General features: G+C 46.3%; 1 protein-coding gene across 1 annotated transcript in view; it reads left to right on the top strand.

The window, feature by feature from the left end:
* The first annotated feature begins 538 nt into the window (after window positions 1-538).
* Window positions 539-18,757, top strand: part of LOC115327984 — a 120,457-nt gene continuing 102,238 nt past the window's right edge. Inside the window, exon 1 of the mRNA XM_042292742.1 lies at window positions 539-666. Within this exon, the coding sequence (XP_042148676.1) occupies window positions 539-666 (128 nt within the window). The remainder of the gene's footprint in view (window positions 667-18,757) is intronic.

The following is an 18,757-nucleotide window of genomic DNA, read 5'->3' on the forward strand; positions in this document are numbered from 1 at the left end:
CGTTTACACCGACGTATTAAGGCCAAACAACCTTTACAAACGCACATGATTCCTGGAATCATTAATATTGTCACGAATGACAAATCATGAGGCGGCGAATAACTGGAGAAACTAACCGTTTAATGGGGCGAACTTGTGCCTAAAACAAATAAGAAGGTTAGCGTCGCAGGCGTCGATGTCGGCGAAACAGCATGATCGAGCGCTGGGGCGAGACTGACCCCGGATCGTCACGCGGAGCCCCTTATGTACACGCGTGGGCTTTTGGAACAATCGGCGTAAAAGGTTCAGTGCGTAGAACATTCGGACCTCAAATATGCCACCATAATTTTCGAGTACACCAAAACGCCACATTTACTGAAATAACAAGAGGACCGCTCCCAGGCATTGAACCTCGGCCCTTTGCGTGGGAGACAAGCACGATAACCATTCGGCCACGAGCACGCTGCCTTCTTGGCTAGCTGCGCGCGCGGCAATATGAGACGTCTCTAACACACTAGGTGAATCCTCGCAATATGAAGCTAAAACAAAATGTCTAGCAATGTTGGCCATGTTCGCCACTCAAACAACCATCTACGTCAGCTCGACATGCAGTCACACCTGCATCACGGCTCACAAAACAGATTGGGCTAATAACCATTACCACAAAAATACACACCCCACACCACGGTCAGTTAATTCCTTTCTGAGAAGGGGTAATAGTCGTCGGTTAGCAGTAAAGCCGCCGCAGTCAAGCCTTAACGACGGTTAACCGCACACTGCCCACTGCCCAAAAGCCATTAAGATGGTGCCGGACAAGAAAGAAAAACGGTCCCTCCCCCTTTTCCATCACTGCCACCGCCAAACACGCCGCCAAGGAGACTGGATGACCCCCACAAAACTGCTTCCCACATTGAGAGACAAACGAACTCCGGGAAACCCCCACATCCGCTGTGGGCAGCGGGAACACACCGGCATAAAAACGCCGGGGCGTACACAGTGCGAGTGCAGCGTTCATGCGTCCATCCATTGACCGGCTGCCCTTCACAGAGAGTCGCCGCATGTATACCAGCCCGAGCACCAGCCATCGCGAGACACTTAAAGCGCACTCAGCTCAGCCCATAAATCACTCGGGTTAACGACGGGACCCAACGACACGCGGCCGTCTGCACGACGGGCCAAGGCCGCACTGACCGCAGCAGCGCACAGCACGTCGAAGCCAACGGACGGATGGACAGCATGGGAACCACGCGGTTTCCTATAAAACCGCTTCCTTTATGAGCCAGCCCACCCCTTTCTAACAGCGAAGTTACTCGGTCTCACATTACGATGGACCGCGGCGGGCGCTATGAGTCAGCTAAGCCAATTAAATGCTGTGTTGAAGTGCCACGTGATCTTCGAGACGGGCGTGGCAAGACGCAAGGCACATAACCACGAGCTACATTCACAGCATTGGATTAGCTGGTGGCTCGTAACGTCCGCTGCGTTCCACGGAGTATGGAAAATAAACAAAACGTTGAATGTAAAAAAAAAAAAAAAAAAAAAAAAGAATCGGCAACAAGACAGTCTCAAACGTACTTTCGCACAAACTAAACCACGGGAACTCGGGTCCAACACCGTGCGCGCGAACTTGATGGGGTGTCGGGGGGTTCAAACCCGCGTTGAACAGCTGCCTTCCACATACACAACCGATCTCGGAAATTAACAAATGAGAGGAGCATCTGCGTCGCCCTGAGAGTGAGGTCATGGGAGGGAGGAAGGGGGGGGGGGGGGGGGGGGGGGAGCGACGCTTATATTGCGCCGCTTCCGATGGCCAGAGAGATTTATGGATCCTCAGTGCGCGGTCTAGCGGCCTTTTAAATTATCGCTCAATGCCTCACCCCTGTTTCCTTTCTACTCGATGGGTAAAAGAAGAAGATAAAATAAAGGGCCTGCTGACGAGGGTTAACCGAGTCGTTCGCCTACTTGTAAATCTCGTGAACGATCGCCGATTTATTTCCGAACACAGCCATCGATGGAGCGCGCTCTCTATATCCAGGCGGGAAGGCCCATTTCGCTTCTAGCTCTTCGCTTGTTTTCGCAACGGTTTTCTGCGATGGAGCTACTATTAAAATGACGTTGAACGAGCACCTCGGTTTCAGGAAAGTTTATTCTTTTTCTGCGCGGCGTGAACGCATGCTACCCCCCCCCCCCCCCCCCCCCCCAACTGCCCCAATTTTAGAAACGATTCCGTACGAAACAATGAACTGATTTCGCGAGTGATTCTTAGCCTAGTTTCAGATACACCCGGACTGCCTGGATCCCCGTGTACGAAAAAATTAAATGAGAGCGAAAGTGCGTCTCTAAACTCTCTCGCTTTTTTTTTATTTATTTAACGCGGAAACAATGCGTAGCAAGGAAGCACAGGAAGTTGTCTCAGCACAGGTGGTTACTCTGTTTCTCCCTGCGTGTAGGAACAAACTCCGCATATTCTCGGATACGAAAAAAAAAAAACAAAAAAAAAAAAATCACGCGAGCTCTGATCAGGAGGGACATGGAACAAAACTTACGGCGCGCATTGGAGATTGAAAAAACATGATCAAAATGCCTCCCTGGTTCCCCATTTCATCCTGTAACAGCGGCGAGACGCGGCCCTTTTGTCAAAACCTTGGTGTTTAGCGAGTATTTGCTGCTAACTATCTTCTCTTCGTGACGCCTTCAGCGCGAACGAGCGTTTGCCGGGTTTTCTTCTTTCTATCTTTTTTTATCATAACATAAATGATCTCTCATTTAAACTTCTATGATGGTGGGAACTGTTCACCTAGTGCACTAGCTTGAAGCAGCAGTCAAAACTGCTGACAAAAGGCAGCCTGCAGACACTGTTTGTGACGTGCTTCTTCCTCGCGTGACGGTCAAATTAATCACGGAAGAACTGTCTGCGGACAAGTCTGAAGCATACATAGGTATGAAGCAAACGGGCTTCGATGATGCTTCGGGCGTTTTCGCGGTTAATTCTAACATCAATGTTTACAGTGAACACCGTGCCTTTGTGCGATGTATGGGGAGTGCGACTGCGGCTTAAAGGGGCCGTGCCGACATTGGGTAGAAATATTTCTCACTTTACACGAGCTTACAATAGCACAATATAGTGGGACCCAAGTACACTCGCACGCGACGCCACTAACCAATAAGCTTCTTTGTTGCCGAGTAACTTCGAGGATTCAAAGCGGGCGTTTACTTTCAGTGCCTCCTTCGCAAAATTTGATAGCATTGTCGGCGATGCCAACTATGAGATTTTCAGGATTTCGTCATCAATCTTTGCGATCCGCGCGGTAACGATATAGTATTGGCGACGTGCGCAATCAAAAGCGTCGCTGTTGTCGGCCTTCCACGATTGGCGGAATGCTGACTATGACATCAGCAAAGGATTTCTCATCGACGGAAATAAGAGTAATGTAAGAACTGCCATTTTGACGGTGTTGGCAGAGTTGGTTTCAGAGCGTAATTATCTCAAGCTTCCACCATTCTAATTATAAACACCGTTGAATTTGTTGTTCGTAAGGTAATGACGTCACGCGTGGAAACCATAGGAGGGCGCCACCAAAACATCTCGCCGCTAATAAAGGCGGCTCGTACGAACACAAGCATTGCGTGAGCATACGATTTGGGCTCGTGAGCATCAATTGCCTCGACACGCATTCGGTTGGTGGCTCGTGATCAATCGCTGCTATGTCGGGAGTAGCCGAACCTCAAGGGAGCACGGAAACGAAATGACTTCCCCGCGAGCTCCCTACCTCTCGCTCAAAAAACGACCAGCGAGAAGCGCAGTGCGTATAGCGCTCCTGACGTGAAGGGCCTCTGCAAGGCCAAGTGTACTGTAGTTGCGAACGTTGCCACTTGGTGGCGTCAACGCGTGACAATCTCGCCTAGTAGGAATATCCGAGGACTGTACGCCCTATGGACTATACATAGGTTGCCCGAAACGTCATTCGCGGCCATGTCAGTATTTTGTGTGCCACGAGCGTTCGATTCATCTGGTTAGTTTCACACCGCAGCTCGAGGGAACCAGCAAGTAGAAAGAACCGTCAGTATACCCGACAATGGCGACACCTGCAAGCTGTGAATATACGGTATTCACTGGGTGGCCATGCTTGAGCACGTTGTTCACAGCGCATCCCGGGGCAAGGGGGGTGGGGGGGGGGAGTGGGGGAGGGGGGGGGGGGTTGTTTGGCGCCCCCGGCCCCGCATTATGAGAGTAAGCTACTACTTAACGTCTGCTAGAACGGCGACTTTGATGGTATGGAATGCACGTTGCGGAATTATTCTGTAAGGTTTAACATTTACATCGTATTAAACGCGTTAGCGTTCTCCGCCAAGTCACATTCAGGCGAGCCATACTGCCGCGAACTGGTGCTGCTTCTAAGAGGCCGATGATATGGCGGCATTCCAACGGAGCTTCGCAAACCTCCATCAGGCGCAATCTTGAAATCTATTAATTCGTTCTACAATTATTTTTCTTTTACTTTTCTGTCGGCAACCCAGAAACACTAAACTAGTTTTTTGGGGGGCTGCCGCTACAACATAGACCACATCTAAGCAAAAGATAAGAAAACAATTTCGTTTCCCTACCCTTTTAAGTGAATATATTTAATGTCTGCAACGCCGAATAGAAAAAAAAAAACCCGCCTATGTTGTGTTTGCGCACCAATGTTGAGCAGTGTACGTGGTGTACTCGAGCAAACGGCGTAACAGTTCACCGTGTTTACGACACTGAAAGGTAAACACAGAAAACATTATGTGTGTATGTACTCATTCCAATGGCACATTTCGAGCACGCGGGTCCTAGCAGTGCCGGGCGGCCGGCGTTGGTGTCGCTGATATAATCTTTATCTTTGACCACTCTGCAGTCAATGACATACAAAATATGCGCGCTGCTTACTACGTGCCCTGCACACAGCCTACAGATGATACTAATCGAGCGCTTCCTTAAAGTTGAGTCCGGCGAAATATCGATGGTCTTTGATTTGCCTCAAGATTGGTTCAAGACATAAAGAGACGCATACGACCTATTTGGCTTGAGAGGCTGAGGGGCTCTTTACTAGAAACACTGTAGACATGACATCAGATGTTGTAATATGGGGCAATATGGTGGCACCACAGCTTTTTCCTGACGGGTCACGAGAAGTTTGGTGATGTGAAAGAAACGCTAAAGTTAAACTCAAGGACTCAGGCCACCAAAACAAAACGAAAAATTGCGCAAAATCTTTTGCTTGTTATACTGCCCGCTGGTAAGCGGACAGTATAAGGGCCGGTTCACACATACAGCTGAGCGCTAAGTTAGCGCCCCAAGGGCGCTGGAAGCAGCGCTCATGTGGCACCGACTTGCGCTTGAAAAAAAAAAAAAAAATTTGGTTGTGTGTGTGTTTATACAGCTTAGAACTTGGTCTGCCTCACAGGGGCGACGAGTCTCCCAGCTGTAGATGAGAAATTTAGCCAGTGCGGTACAACCGCTAGCCTGGGGTCTTTAACGTGCATCACGCAGTAGTGATACACGACCGCACGCCGGTACGATGCTCATCCAGGGCCCGTTTTCTCGAACGCGAACCGTGGGTTAAAGTTAACTATTGTCCCTAGAAGGGGCAATTTTAGGTCACCTGACTGGGGAGAGCAGGGGCGCCGAGGGAGGAACAGTACCTACAAGCAAAATGGCCGCGACGTCGCTTAATGAGGGCTAATAGTTCTGCTTGGTTCTGCTGAACATTCATTTCGATCTGGCTGTTATATTAATGACGCACCATCAACCTATTAGCACGTCAAGCAAAGCGGTAGTTTAGAGGGACTACTAAACTAACCGACGGCGGCATTCCACGAACGCATCACTCTTCAGCAGTTTGAGATCCAATTCATATGACGGTACATAAGCCTTGTAAGTGTTTTTATGGTGAGTAAAGAAATGTTTTGCGAACGAGTGTTGGTATATATTTATACTAACACGTTTAATTTGTTTCACTATGCACGCCAACTCGTGAGCAGCGATTACTTTGCGGAGAAAGGGGGTTATCCTCGATGAAGTCTTCGTTCCGGGTGAACAGCTGGGACATTGTAATGTTGTTTTTTTTTGTTCGCACTGTGCCGACAGTATGCCGACAGCATCGAAGTTTCTACATATCCCCGGTGGCCAGCAATTCAACAGTGACGAGAAGCTTAGCTTCTCGTCACCGGTGAATCGGTTGGACAAACGGAAGAGAGAGAGAGAGAGAAAACATCTTTATTGACCCTCAGTTCAGGGTGTCAAAGTGGTGTCCAGGAGGACGCCATTCAGAAGGGTGAGGATGAGAGGGCAAACAGTTGAGATCAGCAGGAATCGCAGAAACGTGCGTCGCAAGGAACAAAAACGAGACTACAGCACCGGTGTTGCCTGACTGTAAGGCACACGGGAAAGTTATGCGTTGTTTATGGCGAAACATATTTAAGGAAATGTTTCTTACATTTTCGAATATTCGTCGACAAACTCTAGCATAGTAGCTAAAAATTTTTCGTACCATCTGAAGCAAATAAATTGGTCTTCAAGTACTACATTACTATATTTTGGCTAAAAATACCATACTAGATCGATAACAACCAGCGGAAAAAGAGGATAAACAAAATGACTGGCTTGTTTCACCGATAGATGGCGCATCTTACTGCTTAATCATAGGGTACCTACATGTCTGTCTGTCTGAGGGTGGAGACATCCATTGTTGCCCTGAATGTGCCAGCGCGTGACGCTCTCGCGCACTCGGTGCGGGACTTGGGCGGTAAAATGGCGTCTAGGCGTTAGCCAAAGCTACGCGCTCGAGCTGAGTGACACCAGATTGCACGTGTTTCAAAATGCATAAAGAAAAAGATTGGGCGGAAAAATGGCTGAGATGTCACCACTCAAGCAAAAGCGCGCGTGTGTATGAAGGCACTCTACTTAATCAAAAATAATTATTGTTGTTCTATATCCAGCCGCTATTACAGTACCTAGGTACTTTTTCCTTCCTAGGCACCGTGGTTTACCAAAATGGGTTTACCATCGCTTCGAGAAAACCGGCCCAGAACGGGCAGGGGTGGGGCTCGAACTCAGGATCCCTGGGTTCTGCAGCTCGAGCTTTCGCTCCACGTGCTCCGAGCTGGTGTGCGCTAAACCACTCGGCCACCGATCTTTTTATTTTTTCTTTATTGCCACTCGGCCACCGATCTTTTTTTTTTTTTTTTATTACATGGAAGAAGAAACGATAGGCTCACAACGTGGTCGTTCAGGGTCAACTCTACACAATCATGGTAGACACGTTGAAACTTTTTGATGTTCTGGAGACTGTTAAGCAGAGGCAGCCAGTCTGGAACTACTGTTTGAATATCATACACGCTTTTGACGCGGATTACAAGCTAAATGAAATGTAGGCGTACAGTTTTAGGGTGCAAATTCTCATTCCTTATGTCGAGGCGGGACTTCCACATGCTATACAATGCTAGGAGCATTACAATGTCATACGGGAAGTTATCTCTAGATGATACAGGTAGGAAACGAATTGAATAGGGTGTAATATCAATATCCTTTTTTAGAGTGCGCTGCAAAACATCCCAAAAGAAAATGGCATCCCAACAGTGAATAAGAATATGTTCAATGGTTTCAGGTGTTTTACATAATGTACAGTGTGTTGACCACGGGACGAATATTCCTTTCTCTCGTAGCCACACTTTGGTGGGTAACACTGAACAATGTAATTTGAAAAAGAATGTTTTCGCTGAAGGGGGGATACACATCGTCTTTACCCGGCGCAGTATATCGTGTTGGGACGCGTCGCTGAACATTGAGCGGTAAATTGGAATTGGAAATAGGATATTCACAAGATCTCTAGTCAACGTTTTACGTGAAACAGACATTAAATATTCTTTTGAAAACCTTACTGATAAAAACTGAAAAGCATCAACTACTTCTCTAAGATACCCTACTAACACACAGGTTTGGTCTGCCACGGAGGATACGATAAAGTCAGGTAGAGAACATGCCAGTCTGTTCTGAATGACTTCACGAAGGAAAGGGTGCTCCTGGTCTCTTAGGAAAAGAAAACGTGAAACCAACTGACATATAAATAAATGTGGAAGGGCCGAGTCCACCATCTGATACACGACGAAACAGATTGTCGCGACGCATGGGTTCCCAAGTGGACTTCCCCTTACAAAAAAAATTGAGCGAGGGAGTATCCAATTTGTATACAGAATTGTGGATTGAGTGAGTCGATTACTTATTGAACGTGTATCCAACTTTTTATCGCGTTTCTTGAGCTAATTGGCCGACCACTGGGTTTCGAAAATCTCTACGCTAAAGTGTCTAAAATTAAGATGGAATGCCTGTAGACTTTCTATCCAATGTTAAGAAACTTTAGTGTATACCTTTTGTATTGAAACTGACGTGCCAATTAACTGAAGAAATTCGTTAAAATGGTGATACATTGTGGATAGCAAATACTGCTAGAATGTCTGTAGATCTTCTATTCAAAGTTCAGACACTTCAGTCTACAGCTTTTCGATCCCGAGTGGTCGGCCAATTTGCTCAAGAAACGCGATGTAAAGGTGGATACATTGTGAATAGAAAAGGTTTGCTAGAACTCGTGTAGTCTTTTATTCTGGAAATTTCAGACATTTAATCCTATATAGTTTGTATCCAAAGCGGCCGGCCCCGGCTGATGTCGTCGTTGAACAGCGGTTCAGTTGGGAGATCTTGAGGCTTACCTTTATAATTTTCAAATAGTCGTAGAATCTTTTTTTGTAAGATGATCAACCTATTATAATTGGTTGCCGATGTCGTGCCCCAGACTAAAATGCAATAACACAGTTTGGAATAAAATAAAGCGTAGTATATATATATATTTTTTTACCCACAAAGGTATGAGATTTCTTATTTTATAAATACATCCGATGGCTCGGGATAGCTCAGAGCTCAGTTTATTTATGTGCGTGTTCCAACTTAACTCCCGATTGAACCGCACACCAAGACATTTTTGTTCTGTAACCTCCTCTATAATTTGATTTTCGAAATATATTGTCACCTTAGTGTTGTCGCACCTATTAACGGGAGTGAAAAATATATATATTTTTTTTTACGTTTAGTTGTAATTTATTATTTTGAAGCCACACTGATAGATTGTTAAGATAAATATTTGTCATAGATTCTAAGGCCGATTTAGAGGTTGAAGCAAAAAACACGTTAGTGTCGTCTGCGTACATGACCAGCTCAGGGGATCCCAGAATATTTCTGATATCATTCACATAAAGAAGAAATAAGAGCGGGGCTAAAATAGACCCTTGCGGAACACCGTACTTTATTTTGAGTGAATTAGAATAATTGTTGTTAATATAAACATACTGCATGCGATTTTGAAGGTAGTCTTTTATTAAAGTCAAAGCAACCCCACGTATGCCGTACCTTTGAAGCTTAATTAGTAATATGTCATGTTGGATCGTATCGAAGACCTTTCGAAAATCTAGGAATAAGCCTAAGGTGTATAATCTATTTTCAATATTGCTTATAATTTCATCCTTTACCTCTGCAAGTGCCTGCTCTGCTGATTTAGATTTTTGAAAGCCATATTGACATTTGTTTAATGCATTGTGCCTGGAAAAAAAAATTGTCTAATCTAAAATTTATAACCCCTTCAAATATTTTTGAAAAAATTGGCAAAACCGAGATTGGTCTATAATTCTGTAGAAGGTGTTCCCCGCCACCCTTATAGATTGGAGTAACTCTTGCAATTTTTAGTTCGTTAGGAAATATTCCAGTTTCTAGAGTAAGATTGATTACATGTGACAAGATATAAGATATTTGTTGGGAGACATATTTGACAGGCCTTGGCTTGAAGTCGTCTACGCCAGCTGCGGCATTATTTTTAATTTTATTTATAAGCCCTTCTACTTCATATGGCGTAGTTGGAAATAGCATTATCGTGCTTGATAAGGAAGTCATTGCGTCTGTGATACAGCATTGCGAAGCGTCTTCGTGTTCTGGTGGTGAACCAACGTCAACAAAATGCATATTCATTAGATTCGCCATTTGCTGTCCACTCACGTTCCTGCCGTCGATAGTGACACTCTGCGTTACCTGCACACGTTTTTTCCTATCAGTAATTTCGTTCACAGTTTCCCATATCTTTCTTGGGTCATTGTATACCCTTGAAAATATATTTTGATAATATTCGGATTTAGCCTTTTTAAGGTCGGAGTTCAATTTATTTCTTGTTTTTTTAAATTCGATGAGAAGATTTTGGTGCCTATATTTAATAAAATTATGGTACATCCTATCTTTTATCTTAATACGCCTGTATAAGTCATTTGTAATCCAAGGTTTTCGTACATGGTTTTGACGATTATTTACTTGAATAAGGGGAAAAGCGACGTCATAACAAAGCTTAAATTTGTTAGAAAAAAGTGCATACGCAAGGTTGGGGTCACGTTCCAAAAGGACATTCTCCCAGTTTGTTTGCTCGAGCAGGACAAAAAAATTTTCCAGCGATTCTTCATTTATGCGTCGGTAAGGGTAAGTATCGCGTTTCGGTGTATTTTTGCCACGATAGAAAGATGTCAGACAGAAAACTGGCATGTGGTCGCTTATATCTTGTGTAAATATGCCAGATGTGGCCTCCCTAGCGTTGAGATTAGTTATACATATATCTATTGAACTAGAAGTTTCTAAAGTCACTCGGGTAGGCAGTGTCACAGCGTTAGTACATCCCCAAGCAGATAAGAGATTATTCATCTCTATTACGTAACTATTACATTTTAGTAGGTCGATGTTTGTATCACCCATAATTAAAAATGGTTTGGAGGTCGATCCAAGAAAAGATAGTAAGTCTTCCAAAAAAATTAAAAAATCTTCCTTACTACCAGTGGGGGGTCTATAAATAACAACAATAATAACAGTTTTGGCATCTAAAACAAGGCACTCAACATCAGCTGTGATCACAGAGAAATTTTCAACAACATACCAAAAAATATTTTGTTTTAAATAGATAGCAACACCCCCTCCTCTTTTATTTTCTCTGCCTAAACTGGCACATTTATAATCATTAAAGTAAGGTGGTTCAGCATTTTCGGGAATCCAGGTCTCAGAAAAAAGTAGTGCGTCAAAGCGCATGCTCAAAGATTCAAAAAAAATTTCCAGGTCGTCACGTTTGTTATTGATACTCCTGGTGTTAACGTGGATTGCAGAAAAACTACTCTCAAAGTTGCGGAACGTGAGATTAAATGAGAGTCGTCAAAATATCTACATTCTAGAGTCCCAATTCATCCCAGTCCAAAATTTAGTTCATGGCCACTTTAAACATTCCGTGCGAATGCTCACGCCCATGAGTTTGGGAACTAAATCTTGTGGTGGATGTGAAAAGGCTCGACGAGCGCAAACTGAATATAAAGGTTCAATCGCCGAATTTGTGCCAGAAACAACAACCATAAAAGAAGGTGCGTCGAAACAGCAGAGCGAACGTCACGGCGTCGGTTTGACACCTGGCTGGAGCGAGAGTATAACTAGAGAGATAGTTTCGATCTCGGGAGACTGAGTGAGTCGGCAAGGACGCGCTGGGCTCCTTATTGAACACCCTCGATATCTCGAATATTCGGCCTAGAATCTTTGAGAGTCAGTTTGTACGAGGCTGGCTCGGCAAGGTCATGTTAGCCTTCTTATTGTTCACTCTCGGGGTACGAGTAAACTCGGATCGTCTGAAAGTACGGCCAGGCGTTCCTTCTCGGTCATGCACGCGGCAATATGGTCAACATTGTTACGCCTAACTTTTTCGTTTCCCAGCGGAAACCGGGGTTTTCGAAGAATTCTACAACATCCGCCTCATCATATGGCGGGGTCTTTCTAAACAATTCTGCTATTTAGCACTTGCATCTTACGCGAGAAGAGTGACGAGCTGAGGTCCATTTGTAAAAAGTTTGAAACTAATGGGTGAAATGGGTCACCAGAAACATGATGTGCCAAATGCAGAAAAGTTTAAGTACTAACTACAACATCCTTATGTATATAATTTTTTTTTTCTCTAAAAGATGCTTAGGCATGGGTTTTTGCTCGTGTCGTTGTTTGACTTCAAATTAATATTGAAATCAAAATACGATAAATATACGCACTCGCATCATATTCTGAGAAACATGAAGTAAAGTATTGTTAATATTCTTGGTAAATAATAATCGAACGCTCACCAATATGTTTGTTCTACATGCCATGCACTGGGAAGCGCTTTAAAATCCGACATAAAAACGCGCATTCTTGGGATATCTTTAACAGTCACAATGTAATCGCCCCTTGCATTGTAAAAGGCTGGCGTGATTATGAGTTTTTATTCCTCGCTGCTGTTCACTGCGTAATAAATAATCTCGCCTGTAAATGCACCCGGAAGGACAGAATAGCACCGACAATACCGCGCCTCGGAGATCTCTGAAAAATCTGGAGCTCGCACTTTCCCGCAAAACACATGGCAGAGCCAATTGCTGTAATCTACACAGCGTTGTGCGAAGCGTCGTTTCAAGGGAACTACGTTCCTGGCCCGCGTTCCTTTCAAGAGGAACTGAAGAAGGCCGTCGTCTCATCTTTCGTCGGTGGAACTGGAACGGGAACTCGTCCCGTTTTCGAGGGAACGGCAAGAGGAACGGCGTTTCCTTTTCTGTTATTTAACTTTTTTTTTTTGGATTGCAATTTCGTTCAAATTTAGTAGGCACCCAGGTTTTTTTTATTATCGACTATTTGGACTTCCGACTTCAAGCGATGGGGAAGCGTCCGGGACATGGTCTACAAAAACAAAGAAATTAAACAAATGTGATCCTGTCGACTCGACAGGCAGTTCGAGCGTAATTAATTTCAAGGCGCTCGCTTTTTTTTTATGTACGCTTTATTATTCGGAATAACGTTTTTCAATAAAATACGAAATTGTAAACGTTAACGTCACGACCTGTTCTGATTAGAGTCACTGAATATGTCACACTATCACAGAATCACAGTATTCAGTGACACTATATAGTTACAATCTTAGAAATATAACGGACACCCTTTCCTTTTGAACTACTGGAACTTGGAACGGGAACTCGTTTCAAGATTGAAAATGAAGGAGGAGCAAACCTTTGTTCATGTCTAAAAAAAAAAAGGTGTGCCTAAACAGCAAAAAAAAAAAAAAAGAATTGCTTGCTCAGTGCCACTGCGCAGACTGCTTTTCAAGGTCCAAAGATACTTTCAGATTATTGATTCGCCGAACAACCTCCGCAGAGTGTAGGGAATAGGGATTGCTCCCCCAAGAGCTTTGCGGGAAAGTATACGCTCCAGAATTTTTCTTAGAGAGTAGCGGTGCATTGCGCACGTCCAAAGCAGTCATATCGGCCGCATTGATGGCGCCAGAGTTCGCATATTTGAATTTTAATGACTGAGGCTTGTCCGCACACACGAGTGTGACCGACTGCGTTTCAGCCGCTTGTGGCCGCTTACGACAATGCAAACACACTGGCGCCATCAACCAGCTAACCCTGGCGGGTGGCGCCATCTTACGCGGGTTTTTTGTAACTCTGAGACGGCCCACGGCCGTAATAATTGGAGCCGATCTCAAGCTCGGACGTTCGAGTTCCCGCCGAGCTCTGACGCAGAGCTCGCGCCCAATTGCTAGGTGGTGAGGCCTTCCCAGAGTTCTCTATTTTGGCCACCAGCCGCGCTGACTAGCTGCAGACCGATAGGCGCCTCCGGTTTACTGACCTGGGGTCATTTTGCAATATTTGCGAGATCGAATCTACGCACTATCTATGAGAGATGGTCAGTTAAAACATTGCTAGAATCATAAAAGCGGGAGAAAAAATTATTATAATTAATATTATTATCTTTGATAGTTTATTATAACTTTCACTATTATTATTATTTTTTTATTATTAATATTTATCAAGGTATTGATATCACAACACCTTGATTATGTCGCAGGAATCACTCTACTCCAAGACTACACTTGTCACCTACATGACTGGTTTAGAGCTAATTGTCTCATGATCAATATACATAAAGCTAAGCTTGTTTGCTTTCATTACCCACTTAAACTTATAACTACCGATCATCCACTTTACACGTATACATCTGGTTGTATACCCTGCAACTGTTTTCCTGTGTCTTATGTGGATCAAGTTAACTATCTACGAATACAATTTGAGAGTAATTTGTAGTGAAGGCCCATTAGTCACAACTTTGTAGAAAGCTGCAAAGAGTATCGTGTTTGCTGTATAATATCAAATCTCTAATACTCCTCTGAACCAAAAAGACAATAACTCACGCTTTAGAATACAGTGCATTACGCTACGGGATAACTATTTTTGGTCACAGCCCAGGGCTATGGGGCAAAAAAATTCACAAAATTTTGAAAGAAATATTTAGAAGTATTGTGTACGGTGCAGTGTCACAAACTGATGAAGGAATGAAGAAATGCTCACATATTGGGTTTCCTTTTTTTTATCCTTTACTTGTAGACACGGTTGTTCCAAAATACTTCTGGAGCGATACTTGCGTGTTCAGCGGTTTGAAGTGTTTTCCGTAGAAACAAAGTACGGAAAAAGAGTGCGAAATTTTACGTTCCATTTATTTTCAACAATTTAAAAGATAATATCTATGCTGTGGACTCTTTAAAAAAGTTTTGACCTTCTTGTTTGTGGGGACTCTTTTAAGGATGAACTGTAAGGTGCTGTCCCACAAGCTTCTTCTGGCTTTGACAGACCCGTGTATCTGCCCTGCTAAATGTGCGCACAAATGAAATTATTATTATTATTATTACCAGTAGTAGTAGTAGTAATATTAGTAGTATAGTAGTAGTATCATCATCGATGTAGCGTCCATCAAAAGCCTACTTGGGCGCGCTACCATTAATTCTCTTCTTCGTGGGTGGACAATTAATTTGGATAGAAGGAAGAAGAGGCGCCCTTTCCCTTTCCCCTCTAATTAAGAGCGAAACTTTGAAGGAACCAGTCCCGCCAATTGCCGCCGCGGAGAAAAATAATCGTATGCATTAGCAGCACAGCCCAGCGCCCTGCGATGGGCCCTCGTCGAAAACAGCCGCGGATAATAATCATTGCGAGCGAAACCTTTTCATCTCTTCATTACACGCGGGGAGAGATAAATGAAGCCAGTGGCAGCGGATCGCTTGTGGCCGGTCGACTTTTTCGCCGTCGTCGTATAATTTTTGCTCCGCTGCTGCTTTTTTTATCCAATCTCCTCGGAGCCACGGCTCTCAGAGGCGATGGTGGCGCCGCCGCCGCCGCGAAGAGACAGCCAGCCAGCCGACATTCGCCTTTCTGCCCATCAATTACTTTGAAAACGGCTCTTCGAATCGCCCCTAATTATTTCTCGTTCCCCCTTCTCGCCGCGGAGGCAGTTGCCCACACCCCGTTTACCGTTAAGCTGACAGTGCGGTGGGAGCTACGAGCTCGCCGGACCAGTGAATGGCCTCGCTTTTATCACCTGACCCCGCTCTCCCTGCTTGGTAAAGGGGAGGGAACGCGATCACGTGACGGAAGGTAGACGTACTACTGGTCCGAGTAGCACGCGTCTTCCCCCGAACTGTCAGCTTAGGGGTAGACGGAGCGTGGAATCAAGGCTGGGAACACAACCGCGCGAGGGGCATAGATACTTACCGTCGCGGTGCATTTGGCCGGCACCAGTACCGATCGCGCACGTCTTGGGCGCGCACTGTCGCTCGCTGGCCCGCCCCGCGCTGAGCAAATATGTGCTGCCGTTAAGGAGCGGATAAATGATTCACCTCGTTGTTGTAATTGGGTTCGCGTCCTTCGCCTAGTCGTTTATTTAGTTTCGCGAGAGAGCTCGGAAGTGGCCTTAACGAGCATATGTGACGGAATCATTTATTATCGCCTGCATGAAAGGCACGTCGAGGTGATCTAGGGGCTACGCGGCCGAAAGATAAACGGAAACGAGCCCCCCTTTCTCATGCTTGAACGTGAAACTAATGCGAGCGTTATCAATAAGACTCCGATGCCAATGGCGCCATAACTCATAACTGAGCAAGCTACACGATAATTGCTATAGCGTCCAGCGGCCATGAAGTTCTCTACCATCAATCGCGCCAGTGTCTTTTATTTACCTTATAGCCAGCATGATGGCAATTATCTTAATTCAATCCGCAGGCTTCCAATTTTACCCGCATGTAAACTGATCGAACCACGTTCCAAGTAGAAGAAAATAGCCGAGAATTCCTGGGTCGGATAACACGTATACGTAATGCGCAATTCTTCCTAGAGAGTGCGGCACCGAAACTCTTGAGGTGCTTGCATTTCGGGTCGTATACACCGAAAGGAGCGGGTCCTAACTGCACCTGCATCCCTGTGGACTTAATGAGAGAGCACTAGATTAAAAAAGTGAAAGCCGTTTACAACTTCCTGTAACGCCGAATTGGAGCGCAGCTCTTGAGGAGGAGGAGTGGAGGGTATATTCCTCCTCCTCCCTCGTGATCATGCCTGCAAGTCCTCCTCCCCTCCTGCTCCCCCTCCCTCTCCTTTACCCCTCCCCCCGAGGTCACGTGACCCCCCCCCCGGATCATACTAGACAACGAGGGGAGGAGGAGGAGGGCAGAGGTCCGGGGGGTCACGTGACCTCGAGGGGACGGGATCACATGACCTTGGGCGGGCCGTCACGTGACTTCGGCGGGGGGAGGGGAGTAACCCCCCGGGGTCACGTGACCTTGGCGGGGGAGAAGGAGCGGAGGGGGAGGAGGAGGAGGGGGAGGGGCGACGCCGATGCCGACGCCAACGCCGACGCCGACGCCGCACAGGCTGGAAACGGGTCATGTGACCCCCTCCCCCCGAGGTCACGTGACCCGCCCGCACCATACTACACAATGAGGGGAGGAGGAGGAGAAGGAGGGGGAGGAGGAGGGGGAGGAGGAGGAGGGGAGGAGGAGGAGAGGGAGGGGCGCGGTTACGCCGACGGCGACGCCGACGCCGACGGCGACGCCGACGGCGACGCCAACGGCGACGCCGACGCCGCTCAGGCTGGAAACGGGCCCCTAACGCTGCGCTCTAAAAGAACGTTCATCTCGAATTAAGGAGTGCGTTTGCAATCTAGTGGCGGTCGCCTCCCGCGGAGGTCAGTCACGAGCATGGTGGTCACGAGTGAGCACACGCCGCGTTTTTGCACAGCAAGGAGGAAAACAGACGGAAAGGCGGAGACGCTTGCCAACGACTAACACTTTTGGTACGTCCTCACAGCTCGAATTGTAAACGCGGCCCACAAACCATCTGGGAACTCTTGTTTCCAAGTGGTTTATGTGTCGGCTTTATTGTGCGCTTAACAAATTGCCGTTAAGCGTACGTTAAACTTTCTCCCGAGTAATGCACAGGTCCGTCGCATCATTGGCAAATGCTCGGACAGGTTAATCATCGGAATAACTTCGGCAGACGAGCAAAACACGATGTCGAAGAAAATATTAGTCTACTGGGGTTTTGCATTTAGCATGCGTGGTCAGCTGCGAAAGGCAATGCTCGGTAAAACTATGCCCCCACGATCCTTCCTCACGCCTGTGCGCGAGGAAGGATCGTTTTAACCTTAAGTTTCAACAGGTGCTCCATAGCGATATTGGGTCAACAGGTTCAGGCCAGCCCTTCCGAAGTTTCGAAGATTTGAATGGACCGAAATGGCGATTGCCATGGCAGATGAGACCAATCGGCAAATCACCCTGCGAGGTTAGGTCGTCTGTACGTTAGTATCTGTTTGCGTCCGGCTAGTAGGCAGGGAAGGCAATGGCGCTGCTTTCCGAGGACCTAGTGACTTTAGGGAAAATAAGCTGAACACAGATAGCGCTCCCTATGGTTCCATCTCCTTCCCAATAGGAAGTATTCACTGGCGGCCATAGTTGTGTGCGCGACTGCTGAGCGCGTGCTGATGGCGAGCTTCCACGGTTCTTTTGGAACGTGCATTCCACACCATCAGGATTGCCGGTCTTAGCAGCCTATTAATGTAGGCTCGTTCTGAGCGTGCGCTCTAGACAGCACCCACAAATATGGCGCCCAGTGAATACTCCTTATAGCGTACTAATTTTGTTTTATCTCTTCTCCTTCGAAATATGTCCGAACATTCACTGCGATACGTCCGCAGTATATTCAAGCACGGCAGCAGAGCCCAGCTGGAGTATTGGACACGAGCACTGCGTCACTCGGACGTAAACGCGCCCACCAACGATCAATTCGTCGACAAATATTTGGGTTCGCGTTCATGGCTAATGAGTGCCGAGATTTATCACCACTTGCGAATGACAAGTTTCATGGTGTATATAATAAAAAAAAAAAGGATCGGTGGCCAAGTGCGCACACCAGCTCGGAGCACGTGGAGCGAAAGCTCGCGCTGCAGAACCCAGGGATCCTGGGTTCAATCCAGGCACGTAGCCAGGATTTTATTTCGAGGAGAGGGGGAGAGGGGGTCCCAGCAAAATGGAAGATTTCGGGTGGAGGGGGGGGGGGGGGGGGGAGGGGGGAGGGCTTCATGATCCTCCCCCCCCCCCTGGGTACGTGTGCCTGGTTTATTCCCAACCCCTGCCCGTGTCGATCTGGATGAGCATCGTACCGGCGTGCGGTCGTGTATCACTACTGCGTGGTGCACGTTAAAGACCCCATACTGGCTGTACTGCACTAGCTAAATTGCTCCTCTACAGCGAGTGACTCATCACAACTTTGTTATGGCTGACCAACTACACGCTGTATAAATATCCACACAGCCCAATTATTATTATTATGATCAGAAAGCACTCTGGAAGCTTGGAGT

The sequence above is a fragment of the Ixodes scapularis genome, unplaced genomic scaffold, assembly GCF_016920785.2.
Source record: "Ixodes scapularis isolate PalLabHiFi unplaced genomic scaffold, ASM1692078v2 PGA_scaffold3__209_contigs__length_174095766, whole genome shotgun sequence".
In the NCBI taxonomy this organism is placed as follows: domain Eukaryota; kingdom Metazoa; phylum Arthropoda; class Arachnida; order Ixodida; family Ixodidae; genus Ixodes; species Ixodes scapularis.